The sequence below is a fragment of the Pieris rapae genome, chromosome 8, assembly GCF_905147795.1.
Source record: "Pieris rapae chromosome 8, ilPieRapa1.1, whole genome shotgun sequence".
NCBI classification, from domain to species: Eukaryota; Metazoa; Arthropoda; class Insecta; order Lepidoptera; family Pieridae; genus Pieris; species Pieris rapae.
The window spans coordinates 4846586-4861645 of record NC_059516.1 but is presented as its reverse complement, the minus strand read 5'-3'; the positions used below and the strand labels follow the sequence as shown (position 1 = coordinate 4861645).

Genomic DNA, 15060 nt, shown 5'->3' with positions numbered 1-15060 from the left:
ACGTAGGTATTTTATAACAGAATATACGCTAACGTTTTTGTTTTGTTGAGGATTAGATTTAACTATAGAGTATTGAATTCAAATCGGGAACGGTAATCCTGGGAGTACCCTTCAAAATAATCACGCAATAACGCTATAAGTAGGTAGAGTACCGCGCTAAGACAGCATTATAATGTATTTATCTTAATTGGAGCGTGTATATTTTCCAGTTTTATAAGCAATACATCTGTATTGAATAAAAGTTCAGGTTAAATAAAAAACTGTACTATTTCCCACCGGTATCGGCTCGGAGATTTTCCAAGTTATTGTTTCGTACTGTTATCTAGCTGTTGATTATGTGACAGTTTGCGTAAACTACGCTGAAGTAGTTGTAAATATCACGGTATGAGAAACGTAAAAAAGTATAATTAACGAGCGATAAACTTGTTGAAAAAATATGCGAAACATGTACACGTAACAAAAGACGGCTCACGTATTAGTTTGTCTACGCTTAGCTTTAAATTCTTTGCTATACTTTGGCTGGTTAATTGTTTTGTCGTCTTTATCTACTCAAATTCTTCAATAATCATTAACACATTGTTTATTTTAACACAAAACTTTTACTTCTATTGAAGTGAAACTTCTTTAGAATCGTTGTGATTTCAAACCGGATGCAACGAAAAAGCGACAGTAAAAAGAGACAGAAACATTATTCATATGATTTAACGTGGGAGAAAATGAGATAGCAGGCATTATACAGCCTCTCTTTACTGCCGCTTTTTCATTTGATCGAATTTCTAACTTTCGATGTTTTAGTTTTTCCCAAATTAAAAATTTATATTAAACTTATAAATTAAAATTTATCATTAAAATATACTGTTTTAAAAGAACACACACATTTAGATAATGGAAAATGATTAATTTATATATGATTAATAATAAAAAAAATGTTTTTGAAGGTTTCACTTCTACCATGTGTGAATTGCACATATGTTTTTTTTGATTCTTCATTCGATCTTTGCTAGCTTATGGCTTGCGAATAGTTGTACATTTGAAATTCGAATGCAGGTTTAAATAAATTCGTTTCGGCAAATACTTTAACGCATTATCGCGTCAACACTCAACAGCAGACAACATTAAGGATTCATATTATTGTTGTTTTTCTAATTATAAATTATCTAATTAATTTATTCATTTAATACTAATTTTAAACAATGGATTAAATAATTTATTTTAATAAGCCCTATAAATAATCATTATTAACTTAAAATAAAATATATTGTTTATACTAATTTAATGTATTTGACATTGTGACATAGTAGAATTATCTCGATCAAAATTATTTTAACACTCGTTAAACCTTGGTAACAAAATAATGGAAAATGACACATCGTCCAAATAACATCACGGAACCACGCTGGGTGATTACTGTTGTGTTTAGCGTATTTTTATATGATATATAACAGAAAGCACAAGCTAATGGAGGCTGTGATCAAGATCTTATCTGTGCCTGTTGTTCCATTGTTTATCTCCACTGAATGAGTAGATCATTGCGTGCTTCTAACGCTTATGTTACCCTAGTACTTACGTTTTGTTAACATTATATTTATTCAAAGATATATAACAAATAGTAAACTAGAAGGATTAACAAACACGCATATTAAATTATTAATAAGGATTGTTTTATGAAATTAATATTTGCAAATATAATATACTAATTTTTGTGCGTTATGTCACATTATTACTTATACATAACAGGAAAATATTTAGGAAAGCGGCCGAAAATGTATACAAATCATTTTTAATAACTAAAGGTATATATGTATAACTATAGACAAATTGTCTTTGGAAATTAAGCAATGTACGAATTAAATGTAAATAAATATAATATACATTTTATTTTGATTTTAATGCTTTCATGCGTTCAATTATATCGCAGATATCGCGTCAATTACTTCATGTGCAAAAAAATTCAATAAGATTGCACAATAGCATATCTTATTTTTACAGGTCGTGAGGAAAGCGAATGCATACATTACGCATGGCTGGAGGTGCATACAGGCAGATAATGATAGGACAATACGCAAATACCATGAAATTATGTCACATACACATTAAAAAATACACACTAATACAAAGCTGTATGTAACTGTAATGACACTATTGTTATGAAGGCGTTTGTGTACGTCGGTTTTTTTAATGTACAATTCTAGTGAAGCCAGATAATATGCTGTGGTGTTTATTGCCACTCCATTAGTCTAGCGTGCAAGTGCTTATGTAGACGCATTTAAATCACTATTAATTAAAAAAAATATTAAGTTTTATATTAATATATAGAACAGTGTTGGCATAGTGGCTTCAGCGTGCGACTCTCATACCTGAGGTCGTAGGTTCTATCCCCGATTGTGAACCAATGGATTTTCTTTCTGTGTGCGCATTTAACATTTGCTCGAACGGTGAAGGAAAACATAGTGAGGAAACCGACATGTCTTAGACCCAAAAAGTCGAGGACGTGTGTCAGGCACTGGAGCTTGCCTATTAGATTTAAAAAAATGATCATGAAACAGATTCAGAAATCTGAGGCCAAGACCTAAAAAGGTTGTAGCGCCACTGATTTTTTTTATTAATATACACTTACTTAAAAGTTTCGTTCTTTTTTCATACACCCAAAGATATTTTCATACTCCCCCGGTAATCTGTTTGTATGAATGCGTTAACTACTAGATGGTTCCATAAACAAATCAAATTTTAAGCATCTGTCAATGTTAGTTACCAATTGGACTTAATACATGAGGGTCCTTACTCCTTCAAGAAAAGACTTATTCTCTTATCAATATTCTTATCTAGTATATTGCGTAATTAGTAGTACCATTGCAGTATTTCCGAACCAATATGACTTAGGCTTCAAGAAAAGAGTGTACCAATTCCTGACCGCCGGCAACTTGCGAACCTACTGTCAATGTGTGTCCATGGGCGGCGGTATCACTTAACATTAGCTGAACAGCGGGCAGGACCGTTTGCCTCCTGTTACATAAAATCAAAAGGAATGAAATCATAGGCGTGAACTACGATAGCAGTAGGTCTACTAGGAGCTGGTGGGATGTAATTGGCAGATGCAATATTATTTATATTCGGCCTCGCGACTATTTTAAAATACAAAACAATGTTATGTACATACTATAAAATAATTTCAAATAACATTGCTTATTATTTTTATGCTAGATTAGTTCAATAAAGGTGCTTGGTATGTTTTTGTTATCTTACTACCTTTTTCGACCTTACTACGTTAATCGACTCCATGGAGCCAATGCAAAATACTTACCACACCAGCAATGACACAGTTGTAACGATGTACTTGTTTTTTTTGTTTGTGCAACGAATATATTTTAACCTGTTGACGATGCCAATTACAGGTACAGTCATTATTTCATTTTAATCGTCACATTTGGAAACATGAAATAAAATATCTCCCAATATCGAGTTCAATATAAAACTGAAACGTCAAAATGTTTGCTGAATTTGTGGAATATACTCGACGTACTTCAGGCTCGCATGCAAACGATACAAGGGAAACAAAAAGACTCCAATTATCCAATTTGTAGCACGATATGAAGCTTTCGTTAATTTATATAAGTTTCCAACGCTGTACTTAATAAGTGTCATCAATACAATTAAAACGTTTTTTAACCGGAACGATGATGACCCTTTGATGTTGGTTCACTTCAACAGATTTCACCTTAGACATACGTCTTGAGTCTAAAGATACAGAAAGGAATATTTGTTAAGTAAACTCTGGCTTGTTACTTAGTAAAACGTACTGAAAAACTACGGAATTTTACACATTTCATTTTTGTACTATAATAATTATGTATGTTTATGATTCGTTGATAAAGAAGTAGATTTGTTTAGAAACAGGTTAGAAAAAAAAATAATTATTAAAATATTAGAGACAATAATGGTTACATCGCATGTACTCGTTAATGTAAATCGTAGAAAAAATCAATGCAATTGTATTTCAAATTGAAAACAAGAATATTAATCAACAAGCTGACCCGGCGAACTTTGTTCCGCCTTAATGGCAATACGCAGTTTGGTTTTTTATATTGGAAAAAATACAAAAAAATTAAATATCTACATTAATCATTCATTATTATTTCTGTATTTTAGTACATAGGTTGCTCTTCACTTAAGTACCTTGTGATACAACGCTGATGGTCTTCCGACCCGTGAACATGCCACGTATAATTGACCATGGGAAAAACATGAATGTTCTAGATTTAAACCACAAACTTTTAAGGATTGGCCTTGTGATTTGTTGATGGTCATGGCAAATGCAAGACGTATCGGAAATTGAAGTCTTTTAAATTCAAACGGCATATCGGTTGGGGTCATCGGGATCCTCGGAATAAGAACTTCCTCATCTGTGAATTTTCCTATCATTATCGTAGCGTAAATTACATTGTTCTTCAATAGTTTGAAGATTTAACGGTAATTTTAATTCTGAATGAGCCGTACGGCATCCTTCTAACAATGTGGCTGCTATTTCAGAAGAAGCAACTGCAACCGCTATGTTGAATCTCGCCCGAACAGTTGCTAAAACTAATGACATGAGGAATGTCTTGCCAGTTCCACCAAGGGCATCTAGGAAATATAAACCACCATTTTCATCATCGTTTGCCTTCATTATACTTTATCATGATACTTTATCATAAACTTCCTTTTGTTGGTAATTCAACAGGGGTACATTCGTTTGAACTACTAAATCTAATTCCTGGTGATCATATTCACGTTCCCGTTCCAATACTCGATTAAATGCGTCATTCGACAACAACAACAAATAGAAACATTCATCATTCTTTGGATGAACTGTATACATACGTCCATACCGAGTTTTAAGTTCTCTTCACTGTTTATACGAATGGGCAATGGCACTATCATTACATTTAATTATTTATTTAATAGAAATATTTTGAACATTGGTTTCTTACAAATATCAAATTGTCATATATACGTCATTACATAGCTGTCATTATACGTCAATTACATATTGACTTTATTATTCTTTTTTATTATACCACGTTTTATAGTGACTGACGTTTCATGCCAAGGCCCACGGGAACGCTGTCGAACGGGATAAAAAGTATCCTATGTCCGTCTCCTGGCTCTAAGCTACCTCCATACCAATTTTCACACAAATCTGTTCTTCCGTTCTTGAGTTATAAGTGGTGTAACCAACACGACTTTCTTTTATATATATAGATTATCATATCAAATCACAAGGTGAGAGGATACATGCAATTGCATAATTATATGGGTTAGTCTGGGCATGATAAACGATGTCAGTATACTAGGCCCTACCTACGAAATCAAACCTTGAAACTATTGACAGCTTAATTACTGAAAAGGATGTGGATTCCGCAAGTAACCGCGCTAGACAAAAACAGGTTTTGTTCCGTTCGTAAAAATACCTTTTATCAAAAAAATTCTTTTACAAATAAAAATTCCTTATTTGAAAGCTTACTTTGTGCTATTAAATAACATCAAGATGAAAACATTCGCAACCCAATTCTTTATTGGCCTAAAACCTTCTGCTACAGTATATTAAAAAGAGTGGAAAGTGTATAGGAGATCCTTTTTTTATATAGAACACGGGGCAAACGGGCAGGAGGCTCACCAATGTTAAGTGATACCGCCGCCCATGGACTCACTCAATGCCAGAGGGCTCGCGAGTGCGTTGCCGGCCTTTTAAGAATTGGTACGCTCTTTTCTTGAAAGTTTACTTATTTTATAGTTTACACATTAAAACCTTTAAATCAAACACCATAACAATGGCTAAAAAAATAGTGGCGCCCTTTTTGGCTTCAGATTTTTGTGTGGTTCAACCTCCTACGCCTAAGGCGAGTTTCGTCACGATGTTTTCCTTCACCGTTCGAGCAAATGTTAATGCGCATATAGAAATAAAGTCCATTCGTGCACAGCCGGGGATCGAACCTACGACCTCAGGGATATGCGATACTAATAGCCGAGATCCTCTGGAAAATTATGTATTATAATTCTATGTAAGATCGCTGCCTTGTCAGTCCTTAGTAGCTTTGAAATACAATTCCAATTTTTTTATGCAGTTCCTATTATATTTAATTTAAGTTACGGTATCGGAATGAACAGTAAACAGTGCAATTAATGAAAACTCAATTAGTATGCGTTATTAAAGTAATTGTCCCTGAATACTTAAATATTGCTTTAAAGCAATCTTAAGTAAATCATGAGAAAACTCGCCATATGCCTTAAATTTTAATTACTGTAATTTTGTGGTATTAATTGTCAAAGTTGTTAACTTTTATCCCTTTGAACTTGTAAAATATTGAGTTATTTGTAACTTTACTTTTCAATAGGATTTTAAATCTTGACATTTTTAGATCGTTAAATACGAAAAATTTAACTTATCGAAATCGAAGTTAATGTTTCTTTTAAATTTTTTAGGTACATCTAGTTCATAATGGCCTCTTAATTAGATTAAATTACTCTATTTGTCTTTTGTTCTATCAAGAGTCAATAAACCTCGGTTACTCATTTTACGTTTAGTACCGAAAACATAATATAAGATAAAATATGTGTACTCCTCTATCTTATCTCAGCGATATGCAAAACAGAGAATAAAAATTTGGTTTATATTTGCTGATGATAAAACTAGTTCTAGTAAAATTCAAAGTATTTTCATAAAGTTATATTTAATGGAAAATTTTACAACATTGTCATGAATCACGATTATGATTATCTACACGCGCAATGCGTGACCTTTCTTATAATAAACACGGAGTACCATTTTATGTATGCATATTATTAATAGCAGCAAAAAAAGTTAAATATTTTGGCAGAAAATTATTAAAATTCGAATTACACAGTGCGAAAACAATTATAACAATAGCGTTCTTTAGCGTGGGCGCATGTGCGGTCAACCTATTTCATAAATTTTACACAATTATAAATATTCATGTAGATATTTACCTATGGCCTCAATTACTTACATAGGTAAGACCTCGAAATGTATTTAAATTATCTACAATTTCTTGAACAATGATAGCGATATGATTAAGTCTGTGATGCCGAATTGCAGTGTTACTACGCCTAGACACCTCTAATAATAATAGAGTAATAACTCGTTCTAATCGAAATATCTTAGATCGAAACTTCCAAGGTATAGGAATGTGTCCGCTTCTAAAAAGAGTGAATTATTTTGCTAATAAATAGCGCGTTATTCACAAGTTAAATCAGTTTGTTAAAACCAGAACGCAGCCTGTATTTTTAAAGGAAGTAAATAGCAACGGATTTATACAGGGTGGTTATGGGAACAAAGGCTTCATACAACAAATTCTTCTATCAAACACAAAGTTTCATTAAAAACGAATGAACTTATGAAAAGAATGGGAATAACTGCGAAGTAAAGTGTTTATAGAGCGTTGTACACGTTTTCTTGGTATTTTGCTTTTTAAATGTCAGATTTCTGACATTTGGTGTGAATCAAACAATGGTACATTCTTCTTGATATTATTTTTTTATTTATGACCTTCACATACCATAGTAAACGAAAGTACTGTTGTAAAGAAAAATAGATTTTTTTTCTTACCAATTTTGATTTTATTTTTTGAGATTACATATTATATGATTATTGATGATTACGACATTTATAGTTTTGATCATATATATTTAGTCAATAATTATGTACATATCGCAATAATACTTACTTTGGAATAGATAACAAAATTTTATTCCAATTTTAAAAGTAAGAACATTTAATTTTAAAGAAATAAAAATTGCTATCGTCAGATATTTAAATTATGTATTAACGTTATTCATTTAACGCCCTTCATCTGTCAAGTAACAATAAGCTAGCATCATAAGCAACCACTGATCCAGTAGAAACTGCAGTAGCTTATTTCAATATGATGAGCGTGTATTTGGACGCACACACGCGATATTTAAATACTTTTTAATATATCTTTAATAAAGCATATACTAGACTTTGTTTACAAAATGTTATCTATTTTAACCTACTTAGTTATTTTCAATTGGCCATTAGGAGAATAAAATGTTAATTAAAGTTAACGAAGTGCTTTATTCAAATCAAATCTATTGATAAGGATTAAAAATAGTATTAGTGTTTGTTATATGAGAGAGAGCCCACTTTATTTGGTGCAAACTAATTTAAGTGCCTACCTTCGATTCGATTCAAGTTATCGGTTGCAAAGGCGTCATTAAAATCTCATTTTGTCATGAAAGTGTAGTTGTATACCTAGTATCGAATTATTCACGAATCTTATCCTTACGCGCTCTCCACTTTCATATCACATATGAGCCCGTACGCGAACAGCATGATATACTTCCACTATCAGATTTGCTTATAGTAGTCCGTTTGCTAATTAGTGATAATGTTGCAGTGTCAGCGGGTGGGCGCGCGCGCGTTGGCATCGCTGGCGGGTTAGGTGCGCGCGCGACTGCAAGCGATCGCCGCCGCCGGAGGATGCGCAAACCCGCAGTGCCATCACGCCGCGCGGTTCGAACGCGCGCACAATGCTCAACATGAAGCTGAAGGAACGCCTTGCGCTGGCTGTTAGCGCATTCCTGATACTCTTCACCCTAATGCTCATAGTTGACCTGCAAATGGACTATGGGATTTCCGGCCACCGAGTGCCGCTGCATGGAAGAGTCAAGATTGGTGATGATAGTGATAAAGGACATTCGGCATATATTGAGTTTCGGAAGCGGTTCCTTCATAGAAGGTAAGTTTTGGATTAGTTTCATTTTAATTTATATAAAGTCTTAAAAACAAAAGCAGATTAAGAACTTACCGTATCACGGAATTATCAGAAGTTATCAACTTTTATTAGCATATTACTATATTATTAATTTATTAAAGCAATTCAAGAAAACTAAGTACTTAACAAAATTAAATAAACTAATCGTAGTTTAAGGTTAACCGTAAATAGTTTAGCTTTAAATTAACTACTTATTTTTTTAACCCTAATTTTACAACTAGGTTAACGATGTTGTGAATTTCCTTATACAAAACAAATATTTATTAGTAAACTACAGTTCAAGGAAAATAATTCTCTCAGCTGTACAGTATACGTCTGTTATCATTCTTATCACGTGTTTACTAGTTTGACAGCGTCTTTGAAGATAACATATTCATCTCTTGATGCTTTGACACATTGTACATTACCTAATTGGTAGGTAAGTACCTACTGTATTACTAAAGTGCAATAATCATAACATCGAATCGATAATATCTCTGAATGTTAAGTGGATTTTTTAGAATCCGTTTATGGTTATTATCCCAGAACACATATCTACGTGGTGTTCTACATAAAATATGAACGCATAAAACCCAAGATCACCATTAACTATAATTTAAAAAAATCGTTATTAATAATTAAAGTCAATCCATATTTATCTACAAAGTAAATTGTTAGTATTTTGCGAATACCATACATTTATTTTATCGATCTTATATACTCACTTAATAGGGTCACTCTTATCACAGGGCACATAATAAAACAATATAGGAAAATTAGCAACAATTATTTATTGTTGTTTTAAATTTAATTAAAACCTTTTTGCTTAAAAATTTATTTAAAATAAAAACTATAAAACTTAGTGTTCGCCTAATCTAAGTCAACTTCATCAATTTTTTTAATCGTATAAAATGTTCCTGCTGATCACTCAATGTCTATGATAGAAAGTATATATTAAAATATATACCTATATAAATAGAAAGCATAATATGAATACCTAATAATAATAGCCTTTATTTGCAAAAATAGTTTAAAATTTAGGAATGTTTTATTTAGTTAAGTTTTGGTTTGTCCACCGTTGGACATAGGCCTCCTCCATCCGGTATATGAATGTATCAAATATGGAATATATTTTATTTACTTTTAAGGACTTTCCGTGTAAATTTTGACACATAACCTGCATAATTTATCGGAACATTCTTTATTCTATAGCAGTATACGGTGCAGAAGAAGAATTTAAACGATGTAAACTGTTGGAATTTTATCAATACTTTCAAGAATAAATTTTTAAAATATCATAAGCAAAGTGCGAGAGAAGAAGAGGCTATATATTCCTACATAGTTTAGACGTTTATTTCCTTAAAAATATTTTTCAACTTTTGCCACGTAAGGGAAAAATGATGAGAGTCAATTTTTCGCGGTGTCACAAAAATCCGACACCCTGAATTTAGCTATAGTCAACATTTTAGTTTTTTAAAGTATACATCTTTTGGCGCGTTAGGAAATTACGAAGGTAATTTTTTCTATTGTTTTTTTTTAAAGAACAGGGGGCAAACGGGCAGGAGGCTCACCTGCTGTTAAGTGATACCGCCGCCCATGGACACTCTCGATGCTAGAGGGCTCGCGAGTGCGGTGCCGGCCTTTTAAGAATTTGAACGTTAGTGTCGTTTTTCTACACGTAGAATAAGGCGAAAGATAAAATATTTTTTTTTATCTTGTTACGCCAATGAAATATGTACATCTAACACGTGCACATTAGTGCTCATACGTTTTTTTAATAAACTACACACTTGCAATTCTGTCCACTGCTCCTATTGATAATTTATCATTATATCCAAGTAGATGAAGAGCCTTCTAGACATATTTTTGTGTTTAAAACTCGATGAAGTTTTCCCTTGGGCATTACTACCAAAATTTTGGTCAGTGTGAAATTCGTCAAATATTATCTAAAAATACATTACAGAACTTATCTAATGACTTATCTATTGATAGGATTATCATACTATCGTATGATTTTTATATTAAAAGTGAGCATTCATAAACGCGGTCGAAGAGGTTGCGATCTTCCTTTCGTGTGGCGGGACGCGGACAAAGCTACGCTGTTACCGTGTCCTGTCCTGGGTAATATAAAAAAATATACATTTATTTTGGAACATAAGATCATCAAGGTATCACTTATTCCACGTAATTCAATTTGAACCTGTAGGCATCCTTACTCATCGGCCGAGAGAAACAGCCGACGTAAAAAACTCTCGGTACTCTTTTAAAAAAGCAAATCATCAAACAATATTACAATATTTAAAACAAATATAGCAAATTAATTAAAAGTAGCCTTCCAGGCCCTTTTATCAACTAGATAATCGCTAACTTTATAGTAAACCTTTTTACACAGATTTTCTTTAATACATTTCTTAAATTTATTAAAAGGCAAAGATGAAAGAGCCTCTGAAATTTTATTAAAGAAGAGTATCCCCAAAAAAGAATTACTTACTAAGTAAGAATTACTACATAGTCTAGTACGGGGAAATTGCAGCCTGCGTTTGTTCCGAGTATTGACATTGTGCGTATGTTCTATTCTAGTATACTTATCACAAATTTTTTATACATACATAATATTTTCATAAATATATTGCGATTGCTGGTGGTCCTGTAGGGTTTTAGTAGGTTTCCGCAGTAGCAAGTCCTATATTACATAAATTAACTAAGAATAACAACTTGTGCTATATCAATATTAGATTCGATGGATAGAGGATACATAAATTAATTACAATCCGTTCATTAGTATACGTATTGGTACATCCATCTACAGAAATTTAGCGTTATGTATTGTAGGTTGATTTGCCTTTATTGAACCTTGCAGCGCGAGACAGCGCTAAGTACACAAAAATGTATTAGATTTCAACATACGGGAGTATATAGTAATAGTTCACGCTGAGACTCATCCCTAACGTATCCTAATTTTCACTCAAATATTTATCAGAGTCGTTGAAATCTTTTTTCCATACAAAAAGTTTTATACATTCCATTTTAAAATACCTAATAAGAAGCTACTTGTTGTAGTTATGAAATGTAATACGTTATTGGTCTTGGCTCAATATTTGCTACAACGACACCAATGTTTGCAGTTGAAAGCAATCTGACGATTTTCTATTTGCTCACATATCTCAAGAGTCTATAATTATTTTATTGGTCAGATACAATTTCTAGAATTGCATTACTATGGAGACATTACTTTATTATTTATATCAATGAAATCTATAATTTATGATTAGAATTATATATAATAGAACAGCATTACATCTATACAAGCCAGTCAATTTGTTATGGCATTTGGGATTGTATTATATATTTTATTAAATTGAGATTGTAGACCAGGGTCGATAATTTTTGAAACCAAAAAAAATTACAGTAGGATCAAAATGAAAGGAAAAATAAATTACGGTCGATCCGAGTTCGGGAAGTGGGAGGGGGTGAGTTTTTAAGGGTGAAAAATTGTTTATCTTGATTTCCGGTAAAACTACCAGTCCTATGGAAAAAAGTTAAATGGCAAAGTTGTAGGTCATAAAAAAATTTAAACTTTTGTATTTACAATTTTTTCACATAACCTCAAAATTTAGATGAAAAATTCAAAAAACCAAGTATAAGTATAATACAAGTAATTGCTTAAATAACTTAACGTATTAAATTTTACAATTACTTTGATTGAAATTCCCAATATAAGTGCATTTTAAGGAATACAATTGTATATCTTTCATATTAGAAAAATGCTATACATAGTTATCTATGCCATATGGTGACCGGTTGATCTTGTAGCCCAATTCCCACTATAAAATTAATCAGTGGAACTACAACCTATTTAGGGCTTGGCCTCAAATTTCTAAATCTGTTTCATGATCACGCCTGTGCCTGACACACGTCGTCGACTTTTTGGGTCTAAGACATATCGGTTTCCTCATGATGTTTTTCTGCGAGCAAATGTTAAATGCGCACATAGAAAGAAAGTCCATTGGTGCACAGCCGGGGATCGAACCTACGACCTCAGGGATGACAGTCGCATGCTTAAGCCACTAGGCCAACACTGCTCCCATGAATTCTCATTATGGCTGCAAAAATATTTCCTTTTAAATCTGTGATTCTTACGTTAAAAAATAATTATTAACTTCTTAGTAATTATATATTGTAAAGATAGGATAATTGTCTATTGTTTAGCCTTGCAGCATTGTTCACAAGCATTGAGTGCCAAGCTCATATTTCGTTTACTTTTAATATTTATACAGCCGATGTCAAATTAATTAATGTATTGTTCTCTTTTATTCTACAAACAAAAGCTGTCAATCTCTGTCCACAAAGCTGAGGTCTTTTACAATTACATTTAACGAGTGACGTCAAAAAATTGTGTTTAAAGTTTTCACCCAATGATTATAAAAAAGTTCCAATCAATATTAAAAAATAGGGCAAGTAATTAATTTTCAACCTTTAAGTTTAACAATAGGTATCTTTTCGTTTGAGCAGCGTAGGCTCAGTGATTTGAGCGTGCCTTACAACCCTTAGGTTTTGCGTTCGAATAGAGTGTTTTGCTCTAATAGATTTTTCGTGCCCACTTAAGACTCGCTCGTACGGCGAAGAAAAACATCGTGACTAACCAACATATTAGATCCAAAAATTGACGGCGAGTGTCAGATAGGTAGTTAATTAAGTAATAAGCTGAACACCTCCTTACCGATTAAGGAAAATAAATGATAGTGAAACAGATCCAGCAATCTGAAGTCCAGACCTGAAAGGTTATACCAATGTTTCGTATCAATTTGTTTGGATTTGTGATGTGACATATGTATAAACCGTAGGTCAAAGAACAACGAAAAATTTGGAACACTGCTCTATGAAACTTAACTAGCCTATTGTCATTTGTCTTAGAAGAAAATCCAAAACAGCCACAGTATGTTTATATTAAGGTAAAGGTAAAGGTAAAATGATTTTCAGTAAAGCAACAGGAGCAGAAGAGAAAAGAGTTGGGTTTTTTATATCGTTTTTTGTATGATTTATTAACTAGGTTATTTAATTTATCAGCGTTATAAGCGTAAATAAATTTTTAACCGATTCGTCAACATTATTTATGTAGGACATATAATTGCTTATACAGGCATAGGACAATTTGATTATCAAATAGAAAAACTACACTGCTGAATCTTACAAAATAGATTAATATCTAATAAACACTTTTAATATTTTTCAGTCGTTTATGCAAAATCAGCGGATTCTTTTTACCTAAAAGTACCATTATGTGATATATATAATAATGTCACATAGAATTAAGTTAGAAAAATCATATAATACAGAAATATGATATTATGACATAATAGTGGTAACAATATTTTAAAAATCAATTAATGAATTCATAAATAAGATAAATGAAATAGCAATTGCCTAATTAAATTTGAATGGTCTATTCTAAAATAACAAGATGCTTATCGCAATAATTGTTAGAATATTGGACTAAATGAAGTTGAAGATTTTTCGATGTTTAATACTTGGATACCGATTATTTCCTCCGTAGCAACCTGTCGAGAGCTATTCGTCTTTTGTTAAATCCTGTAAGATTGTTTACCATTGTTTACTCAAATTTTCAAGAACATCAATTACGAATTCATTCAACAAAAATTTTGATTGGTTTTTTTTTAAATTAGGAATTGGATAATGTGATACATTTATAATAATAATAAAGCTCTTTATTCACTGACCATTTTACCTTACATGCAATTCTTATCAAACAGTAATATTCTTAAATCTAATTATATAGCGAAAATGATAATTTATTCTCAACCGCTTTGGTTAGGTTGTCTGTCGACATAGGCCTCCTCCAATTGTTTCCATGTCTCTCTATCCTTGGCAGACATTTAAATGTATTACATTTTACTTAAGACACGGGTTCGAGTCCAATATGCAGAACTTTTAGATGTTCAATTAATAGCTTATGCTGTGAAATTCCTGAGATAGTTAGCATGCTTTAAATCTAAATTTTTGTCAAGAGAGAGAAGTAAAAGGCGAGTCATGTTGCATTTAGCAGTTTTATACGTCCGATATTCGAACAATTTTAAGAATTGTAAAACCCAACAGTGCGGTGGTTTTTCATATTGAATACTATAAATATTTAATTGATTTTGTTGTCTAAAGGTGATCAACCATCGTGAAAACAATCAATTTTTAGAATAAAATTAATTAGTATTCACTTCATTATTGGTTTTTATATTATAAGTATTATTTGTATACAACGAAATCTTGATTAATGTAC

The 15060-nt window shown here is 32.1% G+C and overlaps 1 protein-coding gene across 2 annotated transcripts in view; it reads left to right on the top strand.

Moving 5' to 3' along the window:
- LOC111002809 (extracellular serine/threonine protein CG31145) overlaps window positions 1–15060 on the top strand; it is a 47033-nt gene that overhangs the window by 14693 nt on the left and 17280 nt on the right. For both annotated transcript variants that reach the window (XM_022273048.2, XM_022273049.2), the window contains one exon: window positions 8415–8756. In XM_022273048.2, the coding sequence (XP_022128740.2) occupies window positions 8415–8756 (342 nt within the window). The remainder of the gene's footprint in view (window positions 1–8414; window positions 8757–15060) is intronic.